The sequence below is a fragment of the Hypomesus transpacificus genome, chromosome 10, assembly GCF_021917145.1.
Source record: "Hypomesus transpacificus isolate Combined female chromosome 10, fHypTra1, whole genome shotgun sequence".
Taxonomy (NCBI): domain Eukaryota; kingdom Metazoa; phylum Chordata; class Actinopteri; order Osmeriformes; family Osmeridae; genus Hypomesus; species Hypomesus transpacificus.
Window position 1 is genome coordinate 7302261 of NC_061069.1, and position 25053 is coordinate 7327313.

General features: G+C 42.8%; 1 protein-coding gene across 7 annotated transcripts in view; it reads right to left on the reverse strand.

The window, feature by feature from the left end:
• ptprt (protein tyrosine phosphatase receptor type T) overlaps positions 1 to 25053 on the reverse strand; it is a 100951-nt gene that overhangs the window by 68418 nt on the left and 7480 nt on the right. For 6 of the 7 annotated variants that reach the window (XM_047027889.1, XM_047027887.1, XM_047027890.1 and 3 more), the window contains exons 2-3: positions 10182 to 10304; positions 300 to 601 (exon numbers count right to left, since the gene is read on the reverse strand). In XM_047027889.1, the coding sequence (XP_046883845.1) occupies positions 300 to 601; positions 10182 to 10304 (425 nt within the window). The remainder of the gene's footprint in view (positions 1 to 299; positions 602 to 10181; positions 10305 to 25053) is intronic. The other variant, XM_047027888.1, reaches the window with a different exon arrangement.

The following is a 25053-nucleotide window of genomic DNA, read 5'->3' on the forward strand; positions in this document are numbered from 1 at the left end:
GGCAGGCATGTGTGAAATCAACCTCGCCTGTCCTGCAGTCATGTGCATTGGTAAGTGAAAATGAGTTCCAGGGACAAAAAGAAATCATTTAGAACTGTTCCTGATGGAGGCCAGGAAGTCTACTAGCACCTACGCACGGTGGAGTCATTGCCATCTCACAAGAAAAGTATTTGTAGTATAAGAGTCCAGACCTCATTTCTGGAAACAACAAGCTTGCGTGTTTTCTTTCCTTGCCTTTCCAAGCATCTCGTGTCCTCCTTAGGCTCCTCAAACGGCTCACACACGCCCTGCGGTCTCACCTGATAGAAGTTGGGCCAGTAAGTGCTGATGGCCAGCTCCACCTGACCCCAGGTGCGCGTGGCGGGTCCCGACACGTTCCACACGGGCATCCCCATGGGGCTGTTGTTCTCTCTGATGTAGACGTTGAGCTGGCCAGGATGGCTGCCGTCTAACCCTAACCCAGGATGGCTGCCGTCCCGGCCGGAGATCAAGTAGTGGAAGATGACACAGTGGGTGTCGTTCTCCTTCAGCTGGGGCGTGAGCAGCAGGGCCTTCTGTCCAGCGAAACGCCCCGACGTGTTCACCATCATGAAGGCTGAGCCTGGGACACAGAGTGTGACAAGACTGTGTTGATGGGTGTTTGTTACCAAGGCATGAATCGCGTATGACCACGTTCAAAGTGATTTGGATATGTTGTTTTTTGGATGCCGTGTAATATCGGTCACTGCTGTGAAATGGCTTGATTTGAATTGTTTCTTTGAATGTATAGAAGCCTATTCATCCCAGTCTTTCCATTCTACTAATAACTAGGTTTTAAGAAGTTTGGCTGGAGCCCAAATGAGCTTACTGGAGGGAAAAAACAATACAACGAAAAATCAATAGCAAAAAATGTAGAGCACGACCCATTTAGATTTCCTAATTTTGGTTGAATATTAAAGGTTAATACCAATTCACTTGTCAATAACCAAATTATATTGACAAAACTCTTAATCAAATGGATAGAGACTACATAATTCGTCATCTGTTTTCATCTTTCAGTTTAGGAAAGCTGTAAGAGCATAGAAAAAGAGTAGACGAAAAGGGGGTTGCATTGAAAATATGATTGAAAATAGCAAAGAATATAGTTTCATTCATTATTGTACAGAATACATTTACATAGTTTGGGGAAGAATGACTGCAGAAAGTAGTAGTAAGCAGAAACATGAAACATAAAACCTAAACTGACAAAAATAAACTGTTATGGATCTGAACTGTTTGTCATGTGTCCTCCTGATCCATGGAGGTACCAGGGTGAGGCAGGTAAAGCGGGTAAAAGATGTTGACAGGAAGTTTGCCCCAGGAGTGAAACAGCCAAACAACCTTTAGCAGAACCCTATTTGTTCCGTGACCGACTCAGGCTTGCCCAGTTGTCTTGTTGTGCTCCTCTCGTAACGCTTCCCAATTCCATCTGTCTCCTAGCCTCAGATAACGAGCAAGGGATCTGTCATGTTTACAGAATGTAAAAGGAGGAGGAGGAGGAGAGGAGGAGGAGGAGGAGGAGGAGGAGAGGAGAAGAGCTCTGAGCTGTGATGACACTGAGTCAAGCCCCTCTGCTTTGTTTGTCATGCAATAACACCTCTTGGGACTCTGTCTATCTGGATCCCGACAGGATTTAGATCATGTGAACATAACCAAACCTTGTACTAGCAAGGAGAGTGGACTAGCTTTTGTTTGAACAGTGAAAATGCTATGAAATGTCACCCCTTTTCCAAGGTTATTATCAGGGAACAGATTGCCACTTATCGACAAGGCCACACAATGTGTATGAAAGAACTGGTCTGGATACCTCGGTACATAGAGGCAGGTATAGCATGTCCCTCCCTTTTCCCTCTCAAACACTCAATTCCACCAGTCAGTTTTTCTTCGGATACAGCGATGTCCCTTTGATGAGGAGGAGTAGGATAAGGAGCAGCCTTCAGACACTAGGCTGTCCAACTCTGATCGGGTGGCTCCATAGAAGCTGCCTCTAATAATCCTAACCCATCTGGTCAGGTGCTGCAACCTTTCAGTCCCTCTCCTGAGGGGCGTCAGGGGCCCCTGTGTGATTTGAACCAGCACTAATAATCAGATGATGAATAGTTCAATTGAAGCTCACTTTACAGAGACAAAGGAACCAGCTCCAGTGCTCTCCTCTATGATTAAAACAGGTTGCTTACTATTCACTTGGAACAATCGTGTTCTGACACTGTTGAACAGGAGATTGATCCATCATTGTGCTCTCTATACAGGTAATTAAAGATAAAAGTCGGGTCTCTCCAGCAACAGTTGGAGATGTGACTAGCATGGCTTTGTAATATAAATAGACACACTTCCTGTGCATGAGTGGTGTATCATAAGGCTTAACAAACCTTTTGATAATACTTGAAATTACACTCTGGGAATAGGAATTAGGAAATAAGGAATTTCACGTTAGGAATAAATACATAAAAAATGAAGGTATAAAATGTGTCTCCAACAAAGCTCTGATGCTGATCTTCTCAAGAAATGTAAATATGAATACATAACATAACTTATTTTCCAGTTGCAAGGAGCATCTTTCTTTCTGGAGAATGATTTAAATGACACCGCTTTAACACATCATCCTGTCACTGTTGCCCTGTCTCTCACAGGGTCCATCCAGTTCCCTGATGACATGCCCTGACTCTGACTGTCATTCACCCACCCTTTGTGTTCTTCAAGCCTAATGACCACATACACTGCTGGACCTACTACAGGACGACAAGCTAATTAGCCGTCTAGTCTTAGAGCAAACTATAATGAGATTGTGTTAGTGCTGTGCTAATGTGAAAGCGACCAACATGCAAGGGTGTTCTGAAAAGGCTCTCTCTGTCTCTCTCTGTCTCTCTCTGTCTCTCTCTCTTTCTCTCTCATTGCTTAACAATGCCATGTTCGGGACCAATTAAAAATATAGAGCTCTCTGCACACTTGAGGGCTGTCTGAACTACCCAGAAAGGGCAGATCCCTGCTATTGTCTACGGTATTCTGGAGAAGAGATTTATTATCATTCTAATGTAGGCCACTTTCACCTCTTATTAAGGTGATGAGTGAACATGGAGAACATGCAGGTTCCTATATGTCTAATGAAAAATGGATAAGGGACAGATAAAATGCTCCAGCTGCTGATGCTACATTGTTCATGCAGCCTTTAGAAGAGAAGGCCAACTGACATAGTTCCTGAATTTATGTGAAAGAAATCACACGAGGAAGGCACATATAGCATTTTCTGCACTCGCATGTTGCCGATGAGATGGCTGTCTTGCTGACTGTTTGCTTGCTCGCTGTTTCTTTATGACAGTAGCTCACTAGTTTGTCATTAGAATCCAATACAAAAGTTACAGTTTGTGCACTTAGGTTTCAATAGACACACTTATTCTAGCAACTGCCACAGGTTTCATTTTCACTCACCCAATCAATCAAGTAGCAGACTGGTTATAGAGTATAATGACATCATAGATGGGATGTGTGTGTGTGTGTGTGTGTGAGGGAGGGGGGGGGCTCTGGAATAACAACAGACAAGTTGCCTTTATCCAGCCTCTGAGAGCTTCAATCAAGTTAATACTTTGACCCTACAACCCACCTCAATTGACAAGGTGCTGGGGAATTGGCCAAAGTTTGGTCATTTGCGATAGACAGGTACTTTCCCCTTGAGGATCTAGTCCAGGGGGATATTTTTCAAAGTGGCACCTTGGTGTGGAGGCTTGATGGTAAATTGGTGATCAATCACAAGCTAAATGCCTCATCTGACATCACAAGCCACTAAGCAATTTCATGTGGTAGTAGTTTATAGCAGCTAGCATCTACAGATAAGATTGATACTGTAGTATCCAAACACCGGGGTGTTAAGTTTCTTTTTACCACTCATACGGTATCATAAACAGTCACCGCACGTGTACTAGAGCATGGAGTCATGTAAAGAAATCCTCATTTGTCAGTGCTGAACGCACCGCTACATAAACATTAGCCTGGAGCATGGGAGGCCAGTAATGACTATTCTATAGGGGGTCTGCCATTGAAAACATCATCTCTACTTTCCCTTGTTCTAATGAACCCACAACAGCGAATTTGACATTGATAGGTCTTTAGTGTAGTGTATTCAAGAACAGAATTGCTTTCATTGAGATCTCTTCTAAATCACCTAAAACATCTACCAGTGCTGAGAAAAGTAGCCTAGATGACTTTCCATTCCACAAATGTAGCGAAATCTCCCATACATATTTCAATCCGTTTTACTGTGCGGAGGAGAATCTCTCACATAGTACATAGTCTCAACTAATTTAGTTCACACGGACATGAAACTGTCTGCTACTAATCATCAAAGTCTATAGGTTGGGGGTATTTAGATTCATTATGAGTTGAGTGATGGCCAGAGTGGAGGATATAATTTGCAGTAATGACTAGTGCTCATTATTTCTCCTCCATTCAGGTCCTGAACTCTGTGAAAATCATTATGTGGGGGAAATCAGAATGAAGGGGCGCTCTTTAAACCCAAACCCTCCAGGTCTCATTTGCTAATAAAATTCACAGAGGTCACAGCCGCAGAAAAGCATGGCAGCCGCTTCGGAAATGTCAATGAAGACAGGGCTATTCTCACTTTCTGCCACCAATCAAAAATGCTCTCACTGTGAGGGTTAGGCTGTTAATGTGAAGAGCCGAGGCCCCTGCTCTATTTCCCAAGCCTTCCGGTACATTCCCTGTGTCCTTTTGAAATCTGAAAGGGTCTGATATAAAAAAATATCGAAATATAAAAATATTCATCTATAGCTTTCCAGAGCAGGTTTCCGGTGGTTTCTTTGTCAAGTCTGAACAAAAGCACAGATAGTTCTTGACGAGTTTTAAAGGTAGACATACAGGCCAGAAGCACTTAAACAAAAAATGTGCATATTAAATATTCTCTTTGGAAACATGGGCTGTTACATTTTGCTTTATAATTTAACATGGGATATTGGCACTTTGTATCTATATCCTCTGAATGAACAGCAAGCACTACAGCAAACACACTGTACACCAACCTAGACATCTTTGTTACACGTTCCCTAGCTATATGATTAGCCATAATTGTTCATATTGCACAGACTAAATTGAAATACAGTACACAAATATGTCCTCCATCAAGACAAGCATGAATTAATAGAGTGCAGACACACTGGTGGTGTGTTTGGAGGAGCCTGTTGAAGGTAGACGGTTCAAATCCAATTTTGATGGAACCCACAGTACGTTCTTACCATACAAACACAACAAATTGGAAATCTTAAGACTGACGTCCCAGGGAATGAATTTATGAATTGATCAGACGAGGTAATTTGCTGTACTGTTTTGGCACCTTAATCATATAATGGGGTTTCTCCTTAACCTTTCAACCTTCCAATCCTCCACACAGAAGGTACATGCGACGTCCACACAAAGTTGGGGATGCCTCAAACACAATTAGCTTCTCTTCACATCACGGACACCCCTCTTCACATACGCCCCACCCTCTGCAAATCTCATCTTTTGCTGATGTGATTTAAATTCTGATTTAATTCCTGACGTCCTTCAGTCAGTGAGAGTTCTCCTCTCCTCTACCAGTCTAAGTGGTTCCCCCTCTTCCACTGTTTACCCCATGGTCGTAAACAAAAAACAACCTTTGTCCAGGTTAGAAAGTCAAGGCCCTATTCAACCAATTGTATTGTTACTGTGCATGCAACAAAAAACAAAAACAAAAAAAGAAAATATACATATGGTTTTCTTTTTTTATATACTGAATTAATCACCTTATCCATATGCATTGGTTAGCCCCAGAGACATGATAGCCCACTGAGCAGAAGAATGAGTGGCATTGACATTTATGCATTATGAACCTGCAACAAAGAGCTGATCTGAGCTCGGACAGATACCTCACCCTACGAGAAACCTTACTCTGCCAATCTTCCAGTATTGTTTAGGTTTCATTATCGACCAAGGACACGATCGAAACGTCGGCATGGAGCAGAAAAAAACTGGAGCCATTTTGCTCCTTATACATATTTAGAGAAAAGCATTGGAAATAAGACAATAAGCTATTCAGCCGGAGCTGCGATTGCTATTGTGTTTAGCATAATACAAAAAACCCTAATTAATCTCAGTTAGAGGACCTCCATTCTCCTCCTGCCCATTATTCCCCAGAACGAGTCTCCAGGGAGAGGCACGGAGCAGCAGCATACTGCTGGCAACATCCATGACACCATCAGAGAGGAGGCAGCTAGCGCGCCAGCTGGGGCTCACTAAAAACAGCTCCGCTTTTAATGGCATCTGGACACCCCCCGCAGCAACAGCGACGAAGACAGGGAGCAAACTTCCTCAAAGTGAACCGGAGCCATTCTTCTCTTAACCCCATAGCATGGAGAACTTTCTGACGACCAAGGAAGGCCTGGAAACGTTCACTTATCGAAATGCTAACTTTAAACCCGTTCAGGAGTTCTACTGAGCATGATACCAATTTCTTTGACATGATCGTAGCCATGTCCTTCTTTCCAGCTCATTCATTTCAATAGCATGGGACTGACTGACTGTTACAGGGGGTGATATGGTTTTGTAATCATAACTACCCAGTCCAGATAAAGGCTTTTGACGGGAGCGACGCAGACAGTTTCACAGTGGGTGTTTTCACTTGGCCTGGGAACGATCATTTCGGGGTGTGTCCATACAGACATAGAAAGTCTAAGAGCTGTGCTGAGCAACCCTGAAGCAGCCAAAGCATGCAATCAGAGCCCTGCAGAGGGATAAACAAGGATCCTCTCAGTCCAGACATAGCAATTAGGCAGGGAAAGGATCCTCGTTAACAATCACCGGTTTCAGGCCCAGTTTGGGTCCGTCTCCTCTGTTTCAAGTGGCCGCGGGCCTCATGTCCCTCACTGCGTTATGTTTCCCTTTTCCATTTTGGTCCTCTTTTATTTACGCGCTGAGCTGGAGTGGGCCTCTTGTTGGCTTTGGTTGCCAGGGTAGCTGCGTACGAATGAACTCTCCTGTCTGCGTGCCTGATGAACAAGTCCCTCTATAGGACTGCTAACAGCAGGTGGAACAGTCTTTTCTCATTTTACCCTAAAGTAAACATCATCAACGTGAATTCTGTTACATCTGGTCTAATACCCATTTTTGATTTGGATCATTAAGGGCCGAAGTTTGATCAAAGCCTTGAAACAGAAACAACAACATAAACTTTAGCTTCATGAACTCAAGCAAATTGTTTACGCCTAATAATCATCAGCTCTAATGATTGAATCTAAGTCCAAACAAGTCCAGCTTTTAAAAAAGGCTTTGAATGGCTACACTCACAGACGTCCAAAATGAAGCTACAATGAGTCCAATTAGTAAACTGGAGTCGAAATGTGAAAAACACTGCTGATTGTATCTAACATTCAGATGTCAAATTTGATAACTTGTATAGTGCAACCAGGCTGAAATCATCATGTGTATCTTATTTACCATTTAAGTGAAAACAATCCCAATTGAACAGATGAAAATTCTAATCTGAAATTCACTACCCGCTTGTTGGAGTTACTGTTTTATACTCTTCCATGTACCAGGCAGGGAAGCAACACTTGTTCCTGAACAAAATGAGGTGGTTTTGTTGAGATTCTTAAGTACAGGTTGAACGAAATACAACAATCAGAGGTGAGATAGCTTTTCCACAGAGATGGCTTTCACCTAAATGCATTTCTCCCCCCATCAAACCTCTCTCCAGTCATCCTAAAACAATTTCAGCCGTCAAGAGCACTACATTTCCTATCTCTTTCAAAGCGGTCAAAGAGGATAGATTAGAATTTTGAATGGCAGGGTGAGTGCTCAATCTGAGAGCTGAAGCTAGAGCTGCAACCTGCTAATTACCCACAATTCAAGATGCAGTTGCAGAAAACAAGCCTTACCAGAGTGCACTCAAAGTGGAAAGCACAATCAGAAACACCTCTTAACAAGACTCAGGCTTTTAATCAGGTATGGTAAATTTAGGCCGCACATGAGGTGTTAATTTGTAGGTCACGGCTTATTCGGATCCCGCTTTAACCTCTGCCCGGCCTCCTTGTGTCCCCACATAAATCAATTTCAATGGAATAGTAAATGCTTCCCTTTTTTCTGGCAGGTAATTTCTCTGGGGCAGTGATACACCCACAGACACACACACAAACAGGCCTAGGCGGCAGGCTGCAAAAAATTAGCAAAGGTTTCCTAATTAATTCCCTCTCTGACACTGGGGGGTGGATCACCACAATCTAGCTATCTGTGATGCAGCCTTTGTGAGATTAGGCGGCAGATAGGGGAGGAAAACAATATCCATTAGTTTTCGGTGCTACCTTTGTTACAACATGAAAAAAACTGCCATTCCATTAGTCTAATTCCTCAGGTGCTGTCAGCTCGGTGGTGCTGATATCTCCTCATTTCAAATCAAATGAAAAGCGATCAATGGAACATTAAAGAGACGAATTGTGTGAGGCAGACACAAAATGCGGGGAAAGCATTTTAATGAATTTCAATACAAGGGCTGATGGAACAAATTCTTTAATTAAAATGGATTTGAGTATTTTGATATAAAATTCACTGTCAGTGGTTTTGTCTAAATTCCCATTATTGTCACAAAGAACAAGGGGAAGCAGATATTTGTGATGGACCAGCCAATATCAACATGTGTTGGAAATATTATCACAACTACAAAGTACCACCCAACATGCCTGTCATTCAAAGTGTTTATCAGAATATTAGTTCCAATGAGTACAAAGAGGTTACCAGCTAAAATAGAGCATACAAAGAAGAATGGAAAGACAAGTATGCGTTCATCCTACCTGTTTTCATTCATGCAAAGCGGGTCTTTAAGGGCGTAGGTTTGATTTCAGCTTTGGTAGGGACATTATTAATTAAAACAAAGTTATTTGAGTGTAAATGCTGTTTTTGGAGCTTTATGTCAAATGAGCTTTATGTAAAATGAACATTATCAAAATGATAAAAATAATTTGGTAGTTTTGGCCTGCCGTTGGATCTGCCTGTTGCCGAATGCTATCATAGATGTTGCTATAGTAGGTAGTAGGTAGTTAATGTAACATTAATGTAAAGTGTTGCTGTCAGTTCTACTGTATGTTTCTCTAACTTAATCTGCATGTTAAGTATGCATTTGAGTTCTTTTTCCTTTAAAAACGACGGTGAATTGGTGTCCTTCTGATGAAGAAAATTACGTCACCCTGCTGAAAATGATGGAGATGGGTTACATTTATGGAACTATCTAATTGAAAAGTGAATGTCTCAATTATTCCTTATATTATACTCTAAGTTGTATTATGGGAAATGTGATGCTAAGCTCTGACTGAGTAAAAACAATAGAGGTGTGAAAACGTTGGTTTTAGCAAAGGAAGATAGGGAAGTACCACTCTAAGGAATGCAGAGGCCTAGCCGTAAATTAGAACGTACACATAAGGCCAAGCTGCAGGAAAACTCCTCCAAACCAAGATAAGTGTGCACCCAACACGAGCCTGGACATGGTCAGATTTATGTAAGGACAGAGATGCCAACGTGACCCAGCTTCTGTAATCAGAAACCCTAGTATAGGGGCCAATTGGGTGACAAAGCGTAGAAATGGTCATCAACAGAAAGGTACCAATAATGTGAGGATGCATAATGTATCTGTGACCAACTGTATTGTACCAATAGCAAAAAATGACACAAATAATAGGCAGAAAATACAGTATAAAAGGGACTGTCCGGAGAGAAACGGACAGTCTGCTCTTGGGAGCTTACTCACTTGGATACCTTTTTTTACCCTGTGTTGGAATAAACCTTTGCATCAATACTCTTGAGAAGTCAATAATTTTTGACTGGTTTGGACTTAATTTTCAACGTTGGGACTTAGTTTATTTTTCACTTGTCTACACTTGGAATAATTTTCAACCTTTGGACTTAGTTTATTTTTGACTTGTACGGACTTAGGATTTTCCTCACTTCGACACTCTGATTTATTTTCACTATACACGGGAACTGGAATAATTATTTACGACACTTCAGTGAAAAAAGGTGTTCATTCAAAACTGATTATAATTCTACCCGTCAATGTGTGGAGAAGGCTGAGATATTGCACAAATGTGTTTCCTTTCAGAGAAAGCAGTTCTCATTTCAGCTCTCTAGTATGTCAGTGTCACCTTGCTTACCTGCGGGCATCCAGGGATCTGATGAAGGCTTCTCCCTGGTATTGGCTTGCTCCCAGTCAAGGTCATCTTCTCTGCCTTGGCTGTACCCACACGCTGCCAATGGCTTCTCAAAGTCACAATCGCCTGCCACAAACCAAAGAAATGTATATTGTTACAGCTTTTCCATTAACTCCGCACCCAAATGAATGAACACATAAATTACATTCCCTCTTTTTTTCACAGCCGGTATTCATAATGCAATATGCCCGACAATGAGATGCATTTAAGAGAGACAGAGTGAAGGATTACGGTAGCAGGCGAGGCACAACATACATTACCGTCATTAGCAACACGGCAGTCCAATTTCACAATGACAAGTATGAAGTGTCCAAACTCCATCATCGTTAAGCATTATGTTCCCAAACTGCACCATCTAGCATAAATGGATGTATTTTCCTGCAGCTCTCTACGGAACTTTGCTGTTCAGAAGGCTTTACTCCACGCAGAAACTCTAATGCTTTTCACTGGCTGCTTGGAAAATGACAGCAAGGAGCCGTTCGGGCCAGACTTCAACTTTGCCAGTGTGATCAATTAATACAAATATATTTTATTCTGCACAACTAAAAAGGCCACAAGGAGACCGTAAAAGTTTCGCTTTTTTTTTTTTTTAAGTGCTTTTCAATTCACTGAGAAATTCAAGACAAGGTGTTTCAGAGAAATATTTGGAGGAACAACAGTGCCTCCACTTTGAAAATATGCAGCTAAATCAAGGGCAATGGCATGAAAGAAACTGGGCTGAAAAAACACCTCACAAATAAACAAGACTGTAATTTGATTTCACGCGAAAAACTGATGGGACATTTGAGCCCTTTTCTAAACCACACTGAGAACATCTTCTCCTACAAGCTCTCCATGACATTCTGCCGCACAAAGGCTTTCAACTCTGCTCTCTGATTTCTCATTTATCTCTATGTTGACATTTACAGTACATGTGCAAATGCACAGCCAAATGCACAGGGTAATTAATAAGGATCTAGCTCCATAGGGCAGCTGCTAATGATATATTTGCTGCTTTGCCTGTTTTTGAGTGGGCGGACATGAATGGGAAAGAATGCCAATATATCATTATATTGGTAAAAGGTTGAGGATGTGGATAGAGAGATATGCCCTGTAATGTTCATGTATTGAGGTTGTTATTGACCACAAAGCACCATCTTGTCAAATCGTCTTCAGCGTCAATCAATGGATGTCAATCTCTGTTTCAAATACCTTCACAAAGACTACTATCTATATCTCTCCTTCCTTCACTCTCTGTATACCTGTCATTGCTGTATTTGTAAGTATTTTATAACAGTAAGAGGTGTTATAGGTCTTTGCAAAGGGGTTTGTATGTGTACAATAGACTATTTACTGTAAACACAAACAAGTGTGACCAGTCAAAAGAAAAATATTTTAGTTTGGTACAGCATAGCCTATGTTCAGGTCCACTGCCATCTTCTTCTCATTCTGCTGGAGCCCTGTACAGCCCTACATGGTTACACTTGTACCAGCAGGATGCTCACACTGTGGATCTGCACACACTGAATTAATGCTAATGATTGATCATTTATGCATGTGTTGCAAAGATGTGGGCTTTGGTTTGTTTGGAAAGAACAGGGCATTCATCTAACAGGGCTCTCTGTGGTTCAGTGTCACGGGGGGTGGAGCTGGGAGGGGGAGCAGGGGGTTGTCTGATTTCCATCGATGCATTGGCTCGATCTTCCCTGAGATCCCCCACTCCCCGCTCTCCATTCTCGCACAGCATGTGGAGCTCAAACAAACGCAAAAGAGATGGCTTTTATTAGTGTTTGATATTTAAATCAATGGCATTGCTACATTCAGTACTCAGAGTCAGCGGGTGAGAGAAGAGAGTCGGGAGCCTTGGAACACCAACACTTTTCTGTTGAGAAAACGATCAAATACAAATAAAGAAGGTTTGCTGCATCCAGCCTGTTGTTTCATTTTGAAAGGTTTAATTCTTGAAATGTCAAGTCTGAGTAGAATAATGACCCAGGAGAGCAAGGTGGCGGGTGTCAGTTTGCTGCTGGGTCCCCTGTCTAGATGTCACATACTAAATCCTGCATCTGCTAGTCTACTCCCTATCCCAATCATTTGTACATCATGGTAAGTGATTTTGCATTACAGAATACAGCCGAATATCCCATCTTTGACTTTCAAAGAAATTCAGTATTGTGCAGTTATTCATACTATTTGACTCTGTGTAAGGTCAGCCAGCTCAAGACCCAGGGTACGACTCGTGAAAATGTCACAACCAACAGCAAAGCAAATATTACATGCATTGGTTTGATCCATCTCATACAAATCAGACCTTCTGAAATATCATCGCGTGTCTCACAGATCAACAAAACAAATCAATGGTACCCCAACAGCTCACGCCATAGGAGAGTTCTATCTATGCCAGTGTGTGACACACACTAAATGTAATCAGTGTTGACAGCAGCTTTAATGGGTGTCCCTACAAGCATGGGAGAGCTATCTGAAGGAGCTTTAACGTACGATGAAAGGCTGCCCTGCGAGGTAGGCTCTATCGGAGTGGAGACGAATGCATGCCAGCCTGTCAACATCCCTCCTTTCAAGTACAACAGGCATCTGCAAGCTAAAAGGTGGCCCAGATATATGTCATTAAACAATTTATTCCTGAGTGAGAACACACAATGGTCTTTATATTCTCACACAGTGAGTGCATTTCAAAGAAATCTATCCATCTTTTACTGGGCTGAGCCAGAGGCCAGAATCAATAACTCAACCCCTCAATGCTGGAGCCAATTTCTCCTAAAGATTTTCCAGTCAGACTTAAAAGGCTTTTGTTATTGCACCTGTAACAAAAGTAAACTTTCGACATTAAATGCTGCTGTGCAAAAGTTTGGTGCAGCAGAGGACTATATTGGACATCCGTGCCAGTGTGAATACGGTTGGTGACGGTACAAGTTGTGAATCACTGTCTTGTGGTTCATAATGGAAACTTACGAACCAATAAATGTGTGTTTTAATGGACACTTAACAGTATCATACTAAATGTCACACTAAGAGTTACGCATGTATGTCTTCCTCTTTTGGCACTTGTAGTATTGAAGTCCTCACAATGAACATATTTAGCTTAACAATTACAGCTTTAGACTTTGATGTCAAAAGGCCGAACACAGATGAATTATTGCTATGTAGTATGGGAGAAACCAGGGTATCAGTCCCACATCATCTTTGAATTCAGACAAAATATAATTCTTGAAGAGAAATGGTGAAATGATGGAGGACTGGTGTGCCATTTTCATCAAATGTAGCTTGCATACATTCAGGTATGTCATTTGATAGACTGCCCTTCCTTAGAGACATCAACTCCTCTACACAGCAGAACTTCTGGAGTCTCCCTCTGGCAGATATCATTACTGCTAGACCTCCTTGGCTCCTCTGCCAATTCAGCAATTACCGTCCTTCCAACCTGTTCTGTCTGGCTAGGAAATCGCAGGTCTTCTCTCCACCCCAATCTGCTTCAATGGCTGCACTTGTTTTAACACACGTCTTGTCTCCTGGCGTCCCCGTAGACTGAAACCACAAGGCAATCTGGGGTAATTTAAAACCAATGCCGACTATCTCACTCCACCAAAGCAAGTTTGGAGCTTCACAATCCTGCAGCTAAGCCCCTCAGGGACTGATAGGCCTTTTTCACTCTGGCCTTATTTCACTTATCTATTGGCAGCTCCTGCCAAGTCCTATCGCAGCACTGAATTGCATGTATATATACTGTCTGTTTGGGGACTTTGAAGTAGGGAGGGGGATTTAGACAATCAATCTCAATATCATTATCAATCACATCGTGCTGTTCCCTACATTGATTTAGGGAGAACTAAAGAGAGTCAGAGTGGAGATTTCCACAGATAATCTGCCCTGCTGGTAAAGTGGTTTTCTTTGTAATGTTTTGAAAGGCAAAACTGACTAACAAACCTAAACCAATATACCAAGAATAAGACAGCAAGTAAACATTCCAGGATGTCTTTGCTAAATAACAGCGGATGCAGAATTGATGTACTTACCTTATCATGCATTTCATGCATTTTCCCTAAAACTCAAAAACAATGTTTAGAATTTACCAATGCTACACAACTCTGCCCTGACAGCTTTGCTGTCAGCCAAATATCAATGTGATGAATGTGTCGTGCAGTGTGAGCACTACTTAGTTCATGATCAAATCTACCCATGTACATGGTTAGGTACATAACAGAGATAACAGGCACTCTGCTTTTCAGATATGCTCAACAGAGACAGATGGCTGTCAAGTTAAGCACGCCATGCCAGTTCTCTTGACATTCCTACCTCTGCACTTGTCAAGACTTTCCAGTGAATTACTTCAAATGTATCACAATTTCTAGATTCTGCCATGTAGCAATTAAGATGAATATGCAGTCAAACTCAAGAGATGAGCTTGAATCTCATCCTTGTTACTCTGGAGTGAAAACAGTCAAGATCAGATTTCCTTCAGAGCAGAAGAGCGAGTGGTGGTAACACTATATAGATAATGTTTATCATCCTTTCATGGAAGGTCCATTTGGTGTCACAGCTTGATAGTGCTGTTGAAGCAACAGCAAATCATACAGCTCAGGGTAGGCAACTTGGGGAAGGCGACCAACCGCTTCCTTTCTGCACCGCGAAGCCAGTGGAGGGCCTCGACAACGCTGAAGATCAGATTTAATCTGATTGGAAGACTAAGGACAACCACCTGCTGTGCTCATGTAAATGTATGAGGGAGGCTGAGCGGGCGAGCGAGCGGAGGAGTAAGTGGAGTGTTTAGTTTGCAGAGCGTCGGCTAAAGCGCATTCTGACTCTGGGCTGACAGCAACAAAGCTGGTTAACAATGCCTCTCCTCCCATTGTTCCCCTCATCTTCATTGCTCTCTTTATTCAAGGGGAGAGGAGGCTGCTGTCGGCTGCTCCACCAGAGAAAGGGAAACGAGGCCGTTTCCAACACAGCTTAATGCCTGTTTATACTCTGAATGACAGAGAGAGATGGGCTTGTTTGTTTTGGTTACCAGTGTGTGATTCCAGCATGTTGGAAATCCAAAACAGATTTGGGGGAAGGACATGATCTATTATGTTATATTTAGAAGTGATATATTCTTGTTAGATACATTTGGGATTCTTCTTTGTATTGCTTGATCGCTGCGTCGTCATGGCTGTGTTATATATAGATGTCAGAAGGGGTTTGTTAAACCCGAAACTGTACGACATGAAATATCCTACTACCACACAAGTAAGGATTGCATACCAGCTTAAACACGGGATCACTCAGGTATTGGTCTGACACTGTATTGATTCACAACCAGGTGCCAGCTCAATACTATGAGGCCTGGAATTAAACTTCCTCTGGGTCCAATTCATACAGTTTTCGATCAGGTGCGATGGGCCACCTGGCTGGAGCTACAAATGGAAAATGGTCAATGGGAGACAGGGAGCGGAGAAACCCTTGGCCCGTCTCAGCAAATAGATCCCCACCTTGCCTCAGAGCTCTCTGAATGAGTGAGGAAAAAAAAAACTTGTTCCATGCTGAGTACCACCTGACAAACTCCAATAGAATACAGCATTCCTATCCAATAGCAGATAACCCTTTAGATTGAACCTTTCTCCAAACCTGCCAAAGTCAACAAGGCCTTGACAGAGAGGAAAACCACACGTCAGCTTCAGTGGCAGTGCATTGCCTCTCTTTGTTGGGAGTTCCCAGAAAACTAATTTGTCAAATGTGCAAGTTACAATGCCATAAAAGACCCCAAAGAGAGTTCCCCTCCAGAGGAGAGGGTGATTATGTTTGATCATGGAAATAAACAAGAACATTAACATGCTTTGTTGATTTCAAGATCTGGAACAAACGCTTGTTTTTATGAAGGAAAGAGGGAATAATTCAAGGTTGAATGTTGAGGAATTAGGAGAGCATTGCAGCTACAGTAATTGGATAACGCGTGGAGAAGATAGGAGAGGTTTTTACAGTCCCTCATGAAGAGAGAACTGAAGAAAAAAAAAAGAAAGAAAAAGAAATCAGTTGAAATAACTAATAGATTCTTTGATCCTTGACAACACTGTGTATGGATTAGAGCTTGAAGGCGAGCTTGCCAGCAGCACCGGGGCCAGGGTGAAAGGTTACGGCGTGGACCGGCCCTGGCAGGTGTGGCTGAAGAGATTTCAATCCCAGCGGGGGGCTTTTTCAAAGAGCTGTCTTACGGTCTTCCCCCTGCACACTTCAAACACATCTTCAGCCTTTGTTTCTCTGTCGAGGCTCCATAAATCTGCTACCTGAGAGAAAACCCCATGGCCAGGCTTAATCCCTCTGGGTCAGGGAAAGCGGATGTGGAACGCCACAGAATATAAACACTGTAACCCCAGCTGTATGTGTATTTGTGTCTGTGTGAGTGTGTCCATGCGCAGGCTTTTGCTAGCCAGAAGGAGAGTCTGCAGTCCAGTTGCAGTAAAGATCCAACAGGTTGGATCAAATCTGCATTAATAACCATGCATTATTAGGAAACAGTTGATCTCAAATGGAAAATAGAGTCAGTAAACTGATTAGGCCTAACTCCAAAAACATTGTATTGCACTACAGCAGAACAAGGTTAACAGGAAAGAAAACGCAGGGTTTCACATTCCATCTGTTTACATGGCTAATCCTGTCCTAAACAATGAAAATAGGTTTGCATCTCCGAGCAATGACAAAGTAAAGCTTGACCAAAAATAAATTGTTTTCACCATGTCTGTTGCTCATTCAAACTGTCAGGTAGCATGAATAAATCCTGAACAAAACAAAATGCATCCGCAGGGAATGTGTAATGCCTCATTAATATTTTGAATTATTAAATCCAATTATTATAAGAAGGCTCTTGACCTATTTTTTCCATTGACTGTCCAACTCCATACATCACTGAACAACCCCAATGGTATTTTCACATCAGGGTATAGTCTTGGCTGTAGTATTAGGTACTATAGTGCTTTTATCGCTTGCAGCCTGCCTTTGTGTCCTGTGAAGGATCATTCCAGGAACTAACTAGCCTACTACAGCATCCAGCTCAATGGTCATCAGGATTAGGCTGGAACCAGAAAACCCGTGAAGTCAAGAGCAGCTGAGATCTCCTGTTACAGTATGGGATTTCTCATTAAAAGTGTGACAAGCACTAAGGGGAAGATGTGGGTCCATTTCAGGTGTGGATAGAAGGGAGGCTGGAGATACTGTGTGGTCAGTACAACTGACTTGGGCTTTATAAAGCCATCTGGGGTGTGCTCGTTCCTGAGAAAATCTAACCAGAGGCTGATCATCTATAAACAGAAGTGTCTGTCAATCTATCAATCTAAGGCCCAAGGTCATTTTCCTTTGTGGTTTTGGCTGAATGACCCACAAAGGTCAGGATTCTTAGAATACACTTGAGCAAAAACAAGCCAGTCTGACCATCCCTGAGGCCTAGGCTATATCTTATCTTGGCCCAAAGAGCTAAATCAATCACTAACCAGACAAGCAGTGCTGCCGGGGCCTTGTATCACGCCCAGACACATCAGCACAGCCACACAGAGAGACAACGTGTTCAAAACATCACCAACATCAATATGACCCGCTGGTCACAGTTGGTTGATAGGCCTTCTCCAAGAGTCACTAGATGGGTCTCCCCTCTGACACAATTCTGCGCTGAGTCAAAAAGATAATCCTTCTCGCACCGTATGACAGCTCATTAGATTAGAATAGCCTACAGTAGCATATAGTGCTGAACATAGCCTGCAGTGAGCACTGATGTAGCCCCAGGCAGCAAGGTATTGTGGGATTACTGAGCGCTACTGTAGCAAGGAGGCAGGGCTGCAGGGGGATTTTCCATCTCCAGCACTAAGATAACGGCTGCCAGCGCTGGTGCTATAGGGGTGAAGTGAACACATACTGGATCTTGCCTTCTGAGAAAACAAGTCTACACTCTGAAATCTCCTGTGCTAAAAAGTGATTAGCTATGGGGAGATAGACAACAACCAGCCTTCCATGTACGGTTCCCATTTCCTTAGAACATTCACTGTGGAATGAGTTGAATGTTGACTTTTGAAACCACAGACGGAGGCTGGGAGGAAATAAAGTTGCATTCCAATTAGGACTGAAGAAGATAATGAGAAACTTTTCATGTCTGCATATTTGTGAAAATACGATTTCGTTTGAACATCGCAATGGTAAGTCAAGTCACTAAGGATTCCACGTGTATCCAGATGTTTAAGAGAAAGCTCTACTTCTAGTCAATACACATTATTATATGGCCATCTGTAGTGCCGACCTGTCATGAGAATGAGACTTGTCTCGCATCAAGTGTAGTGTGCTAGCAATTAAGAAATGTTTTCCATATGCATGTGCATATATATTCTTAAATATAAAGTAGTCAATTCAAGTTAAGTTTGTAAACAGCCCACGTGTATAAAAATAAACAATACAAAGTCAAACTAACTCTAACTAATAAGCGAGACAGAAAGCTGGCAAGCTTCCCAGAGTCCTACCATACTGATCAGGAACGTAAGCATGGATGCTGGCTTTGTTCTATTTTCCCAATATCAATACGGTAGACTTCACCCTTCACAGACTTCCAAACAAATGTGTCTGTATCATTTAGGAAATTTGTTTTAAAAAATTGCAAGGTGTGCACAAAAAAGAAGTCTCAAATTACTTTAGCAAAAATGTGCCTCCAGCCACAGTGCCATTAATGAATGTAGAGGACCTTTAAAAGAAAACTCAGCCACACATTTTGTTAACCTACGGTTCAGTCATAATGACTGCACAGATGAAAAGCAGAAGCCACAGATATAATTGCATTATTTAGGTGGGAGCGTGTTAACGAAGGCTGTGTCTAATTAGGGACTGTCATGTCGCCGAGGCACTTAGCGAGTGGCTGACACGGGACGGCTGCTGAAGCCACAGCTTGTGACATGTGTTGTCCTCCATGAGTCGGGGCATATTAACTGACGCTCCGTAACAGAATCGAATCACCTCCGTGGAAGTCGAGGCTGTGAACACCAGAAGGTCACACAGTAAGTCAAGCCATATTCGGGCCAATCCTGACATGACATTCCATGCAACAGCTACACAAAACGTAAGAAACCGTTGTGATGGTGGGAAATGACTGTAAAGTAGGAGCCGTGCCTTTCTGAGGCCTCTTATCTACATGCGGGGGTAGGCACTGTCTTTTCCTTCAGCTGCCAGGTATTTTTTAAGGGTGAGCAAGTAAATTACTTTGTGTAATAAACTACGTTTTTGCCACATCCGAGTGAGTCTGAAAAAGCTCCTGGCCAACGTGGATGGGTTCTGTCACTTGGCCCTACCTTATCTCACAGCCGTCACAATGGCTGGCTAAGAGACCAGATGCCTCAGACAGAGCTCACAAAAGACGCTCATGACAAGACCCGCACAGCTGAATATTTCTTCACAATCAAAGCTTGACAAAGGAATAATGGGGAAAGTGTAGGTGGGAGAGAGCAATCCTAATATATCTGTGGTGATGTGGTCTTTTCTTTCTCTTATCCTCCTGTCTGTCGATGGCGTTTCTGATTCTTATAAACCCTTCACGCCCACAGAACAGGACGTGTCTTTTATGAAATTGGCTCGAGACAACTTCTTCACTCCTTGACTTTGTGAACTGAATTGTGAGTTTGAGAAATGTGTCAAATGGACAAAGAACTTTGTTCTGTTCAAATATCTATAATAGAAAACCTATGGTGAGTTCTGGAAAGCAGTCTGCACCAGCTCAAAATCCAGCACTGACAAGCCTTCGCAAGCCTCACCAGCCACAATGATTCTGGTGTCGAAAAGCCTGACTGGACTCCCAGACTGACTAGTTTATTTTCCCCTCTTTCTGCCATTTTTATCTCTCTGTTCGCATGCTGTTCAGTGTCCATTTATCCATGCTGAGGGTTTCTCCTTGGCAAGAGCGATCACTTTCAACAACAGGACCCTGCGAATCAGAGCGACGGGTCGCTTCGCTCCAGTGACAACTAACGACTACCAATGTGGGTGGGTAGGCTGCCAGACCACTGGGGAAGGGAGAGGATGGAGGGGGGGTGCAAGCGTGTTGGTGTGTGTGAGGGGGGGGAGACAGAGCTGTGGCTCACCAGCAGCATCAAGAACCTCACATCAGTTCAGTCAACAAAGGCCCCTTTACATGATTGACTCTGAGATCTGATCAATCTGTTGACTCAAATGTGCCAGGGATGTGTGAGACAGGGAGAGCAAGAGACCGAGTGAGAGACAGACAGAGAGGAAGACGGTGGGGGACAGAGAGAGACAAACAGACCGGAGAGAGATAGAGAGGTAGAGAGAACTAGAAGGGAGAAAAAGAGAGCCATAAGAGAGCTGCCAGTCAGTCAAATGACTGACAGAGTCATGGTTGAGGAGACATGGTTGAGGAGACATGGGGTGTTTGTTTTCCTTCTCCCCAGCCGCTCTTCAACTTCCCTCAGAAAGTCAGAGAAGCCACCAAAACTTTTTATTGCCCCTATTTTTGTTGCATTAAGTCGAGGAACAAAATATAGACTACTCACCATGAATAAACACTAATTGGTTGCTAATTTTCTTAGTTCTTGCCTGGCTGATTTATTGCCTTTGGGCTAGTATGAATTATTCATCCTACTGGCAAAACAGCTTTATGTAGAAACCTAACAGCCACTGCATTCATTATACTATCATGCAGAGTAATTCTGGGAACTGATGGAATGGTATTAGAATAAAATGCATATTGGGTATTTATTTATTTTTTCCGGGCTTTGGCAGGCGCAGCTATTGCGCTTCCGTTGGCAAAGACTAAGAGGGATGTAACGCCCTCGTCGCTGACAAAACCCCCTTGTTTTTAAAGAGCACTGGGGGGGATTTAGTCCATGTGCTGCTGGGTGGCGAGGGGTGAGAGGTGATTGGTTGTTATCGTGTCAATCCTCCCTCCCATGGTGACAGAGAGCCACACCCCCTCTGATTTGTGCAGGGGCAGCTGCAACAACTCAAGGCTTTTAACATTTCGACATCATCCCCAACCTCATGAGTGAGAAGCAAAACTGCACGAATGAAGAAATAACCTACAAGAATATCCAGTGAAGCTAATTGTGTTTCTTATACTCTCCTGCATGTTCAGCACATACCCTCCTCCTTCCACCCATCCCTTCTAATAGTGTGCATCCACTGGAATCCACTCCATGGTGGTTCAAGAGGAGGGTGAGAAAGGGAAATGCCAGCGGAAGGTGCGGGAGGTTGTAAATGGCAGCGGGCGCCTGAGCGAGGTGTCTGCCTGCCCATGTGCTCTCTGTCTCCCTGGATCTGTCACCGCACTGGAGACGTCTCGCCCCGGGAGGACAGGCCGTGGAGCCGTGTCCTCAGGCTACACAAGCACCAGCGTGAGGACAGCCGGGATGGCTGGGCAGGAGGGGGGCTTTGGTGGGTTTAGGACTAGTTTCCTTCGCCACGGGACCTCCAGTCCTGTCGGCTCCAGCATTGCCACGGAGCCCACCACCTCACATTGTGCCTGCAGTCACAGGAACGTGAATGCCGCCATTCCTTTACTGTGGCAGTGTGTTTTTCAACAGAGTGAAGTACAAAGCAGTAAAACACAGTGTATGTCATTTTAATTAAGAACCGAAATGTTCTTTTTTTTGTGCTTTGATTTGGTACCAGAAAATACTTTTCAAGCATAAAGTGCCCATTTTTCCCACTAAGCTGAGATAAAAGCTAATCTGTCCAATTTGAGGGCAAAGTGGGCATGTTGGGTGAGATTGTTAGGGATTTCAAGTGCTTTCCTCATTATTCTGAGTCAGACAGGGAGCTGCCAGATATTAGAGGGCTTTAACATCAACATGGTCACCCATGTGGAATGCTGCCCATCTCAGGCCCTGGATGCGCATTTCCATGACCAGTATTTAAAGAAACGTGCACTCATAACCAGGTCAGTGGGAGTTATCGAACTCATAAATGGACTTTGACATTATTTGTGCTAATTATAACAAGTTATTTATTTAGCTTAAACTATGTCAGTTGTAGTGTGGTCCACTTTGCAGTATCCAGTGACACATTTTTGGTTAATAGAACACAAATGACAATGGGTTCTGAAGTATTGAAAGAGTAAAAAAAGAAAACCTTGCAAGACATCATCTTCTGACTTCTCCTTAGAGAGTAGTGGTGTAGATATATTAAACATGTTAAGCAAATCTCTACCTAGTCCCAAGTAAATTGAAAAGATGTTTAAAAACTTATTAACGGGCAAAGGATAATATCCCTCCTGGAATTACAGGACTGACAGATTTGGAGCAACTCAAGCGAAACATTAATTAAGCCTGGCATATGAACGCTTCACCATTTTAACCAAAGGACTAGCAATGTTAGGTCTTACATTTTCACAAGAAGCCACGATGCACACCAAATGCAAATGTTAAAATGTCATTGCAGATTGTCACCCTGTCTGATTAAGTATAGTATCATTTACATTTAGAACACACACCACTGATGCAAAACTAAAATAGCCCGGCATCTCTACCAAACATGGCGACAGCACGCAAAAAATCCGAAAGGCTATCAGTGCTTTGATTCTGAAACACATAATGCAGTAAAGATAAGAATATATCTAATCCACAGTCAGACAGTACGTAAAGGTGAGTTTGTAGAGAAAATGTCAGCTCCTCCTATAGGAGGGTACCTCTAAGTACACTACTGTGGTTGCTCAGCAGAGTGTGTCTGTATGTGTGTGCGTGCGTGTGTGTGTGTGTGTGTGCGTGTGTGTGCATGCGTGCATGTGTGTGTGTGTACGTAAGTAAGTAAGTAAGAAAAGGCGTGCACATCTGAGGGCGCCCTACTTAATCTCTAAAAGTAGTACCCTTTCACAAGTATGCAGGATGAACTTCCACTTCCCCAAGCTGCTTAGAATGATAAGACTGAATATTACAAAAAAGGATTTTAGATCATAGTCCAACATACACACAAAACTGTGTGACCTCAATACTGACCCTCTCTGTGACAATGAAATTGCCTCTAATGACACACAAGGGTTGAGCTACTTTTTTTACATGTTTTTTTTCACAGCGTTGTCAATTGATACATCTCAAGAATCCTTTTCTCATTCACTGTAAACCTATAATACCAAAGGCTTTCTGTGACTCAGTCAGCACAAGGACAAACTGAAAGGCAGCTGTAGCCTACAATATGGACAGTATCAATTGACAGATACGAATGGCCAATATCTTACGTCTGATAACAATGGTGTAATATTACTATTATTAACAATGGTACAGTATGAAGAGAGTGAAGTAGATTTGTGCATAATGGCTGGGACACACATTATATATATAATATATATATATATACTATGCTCCTGTAGTATCCTCCTGTAACCTTGGATGCAGGAAATTATAATGCTAGCCATCAAAGAAAAACATGTACTTATACCAGAGAAAACGAACACCCATGAATTAATAACACTAATCCTAATTTATCTATTTCAGTCAGGTGCTCCCATTAAAGTTGGGCAATCTGCAGGGGATTTCTTCAATTAAAGTGTGACACTACAAGTAAGACCTGGAAAAATAAATCTCATCCTACCTTCTTTTCATCTTTAAACCGCGTGATGCAAAATCATCTTTTTTGTTGTCATTCTAGAGGCAGCTAATTACAACTCATACATAATCTCTCATGTAAATTTGTGTCCTTCTTTGATCTCACCAAAGCAGTCAAGGACAGCAAGATCATAAACTTGGACTGGATTTGTCAATGCTGGCAGATGGGACCAAGTGGTGTGCTGGAGCAAGACAATATTTTCTGTGATGTTTCCCTGGTCGTGTGTGAAGACTAGTTTGGATTGAATGTTTGTATTGAAGATCCTCACAGGCAAGATTCCTACCGTTTTGGGATATCCAGTGTCACTTGATGTTCCCAAACGGTGTCTCACATGGAGACAAGGCCTTAGTTCTGTAGTATCTGTAGTATAGGATGGTAACTACATTCTTCAGCACTGGACACATTGTCATGTGGAGGTGGAAGTCAGTGTCTACAGTGACCCAGAGCTGCTGTCTAGCATGAGACTGTTGCATGTTTTTGTAGCACATGGTCATCATGATTCATATGGAGGTGACAAGTCATTATCTATGTGTGGCATGCCTTCTCGCAGCAGGAAGGTCCTGGGTTTGATTGCCACACTGGGCCTGTCGATGCTCAGGTTAATCTCCTGGGGTTATCTGCATGGAGTTAACATGTTCTGCACCATGCACAAGTGTGTGTTCACATTGTGAGATAAGTAAGGGATTCTTCTTGTCCCTTCTCCTTCTTTATGGCAATATAAGTCATTCGTTAGACTGAGAGAAGCTAGAAAAAGAACCAAACTTTACCATTATTTCAAGACCTGGAGGTTGTACGCCAAGAGTTCCCCTGACCTGCCAGGAGCTACCAAAAGCCAGGGGCACGAGAGATCTAGGTTAACCAAGCACCCCCACAAACACACATCCCCTCCCTGCTTCCCACCACAAGTGAAAGGTCAGACCTGACACCCTGGAAGAAGCCCTGGAGCCCTGGTATGTGCAGCAGCAGTAGCCAGGGCATGGGGCATCTCCTCTGGGGGGATGGAAAGTGGAGAGTCAAAGCTGACCTAGTGAAGCATAGGGAGAACCACTGGCTGTTCCAGTATGTCTGGGGTCTCATGCCTCTTGGCTACTTTGTCCACAGTAAAAGTTGGTTGCTGCTGTGCAAATATCCCCTCCCTGGTTATGCCCTATAAGGCTAATTACCACTTATTTCAGTCCAAAGAATCATTTATTTCAATGTGATGACTTATGGAAGGCTGCCAAAGTATAATGTAAAGGGCCAGGACTAAAAAAGAAAAGTCAAT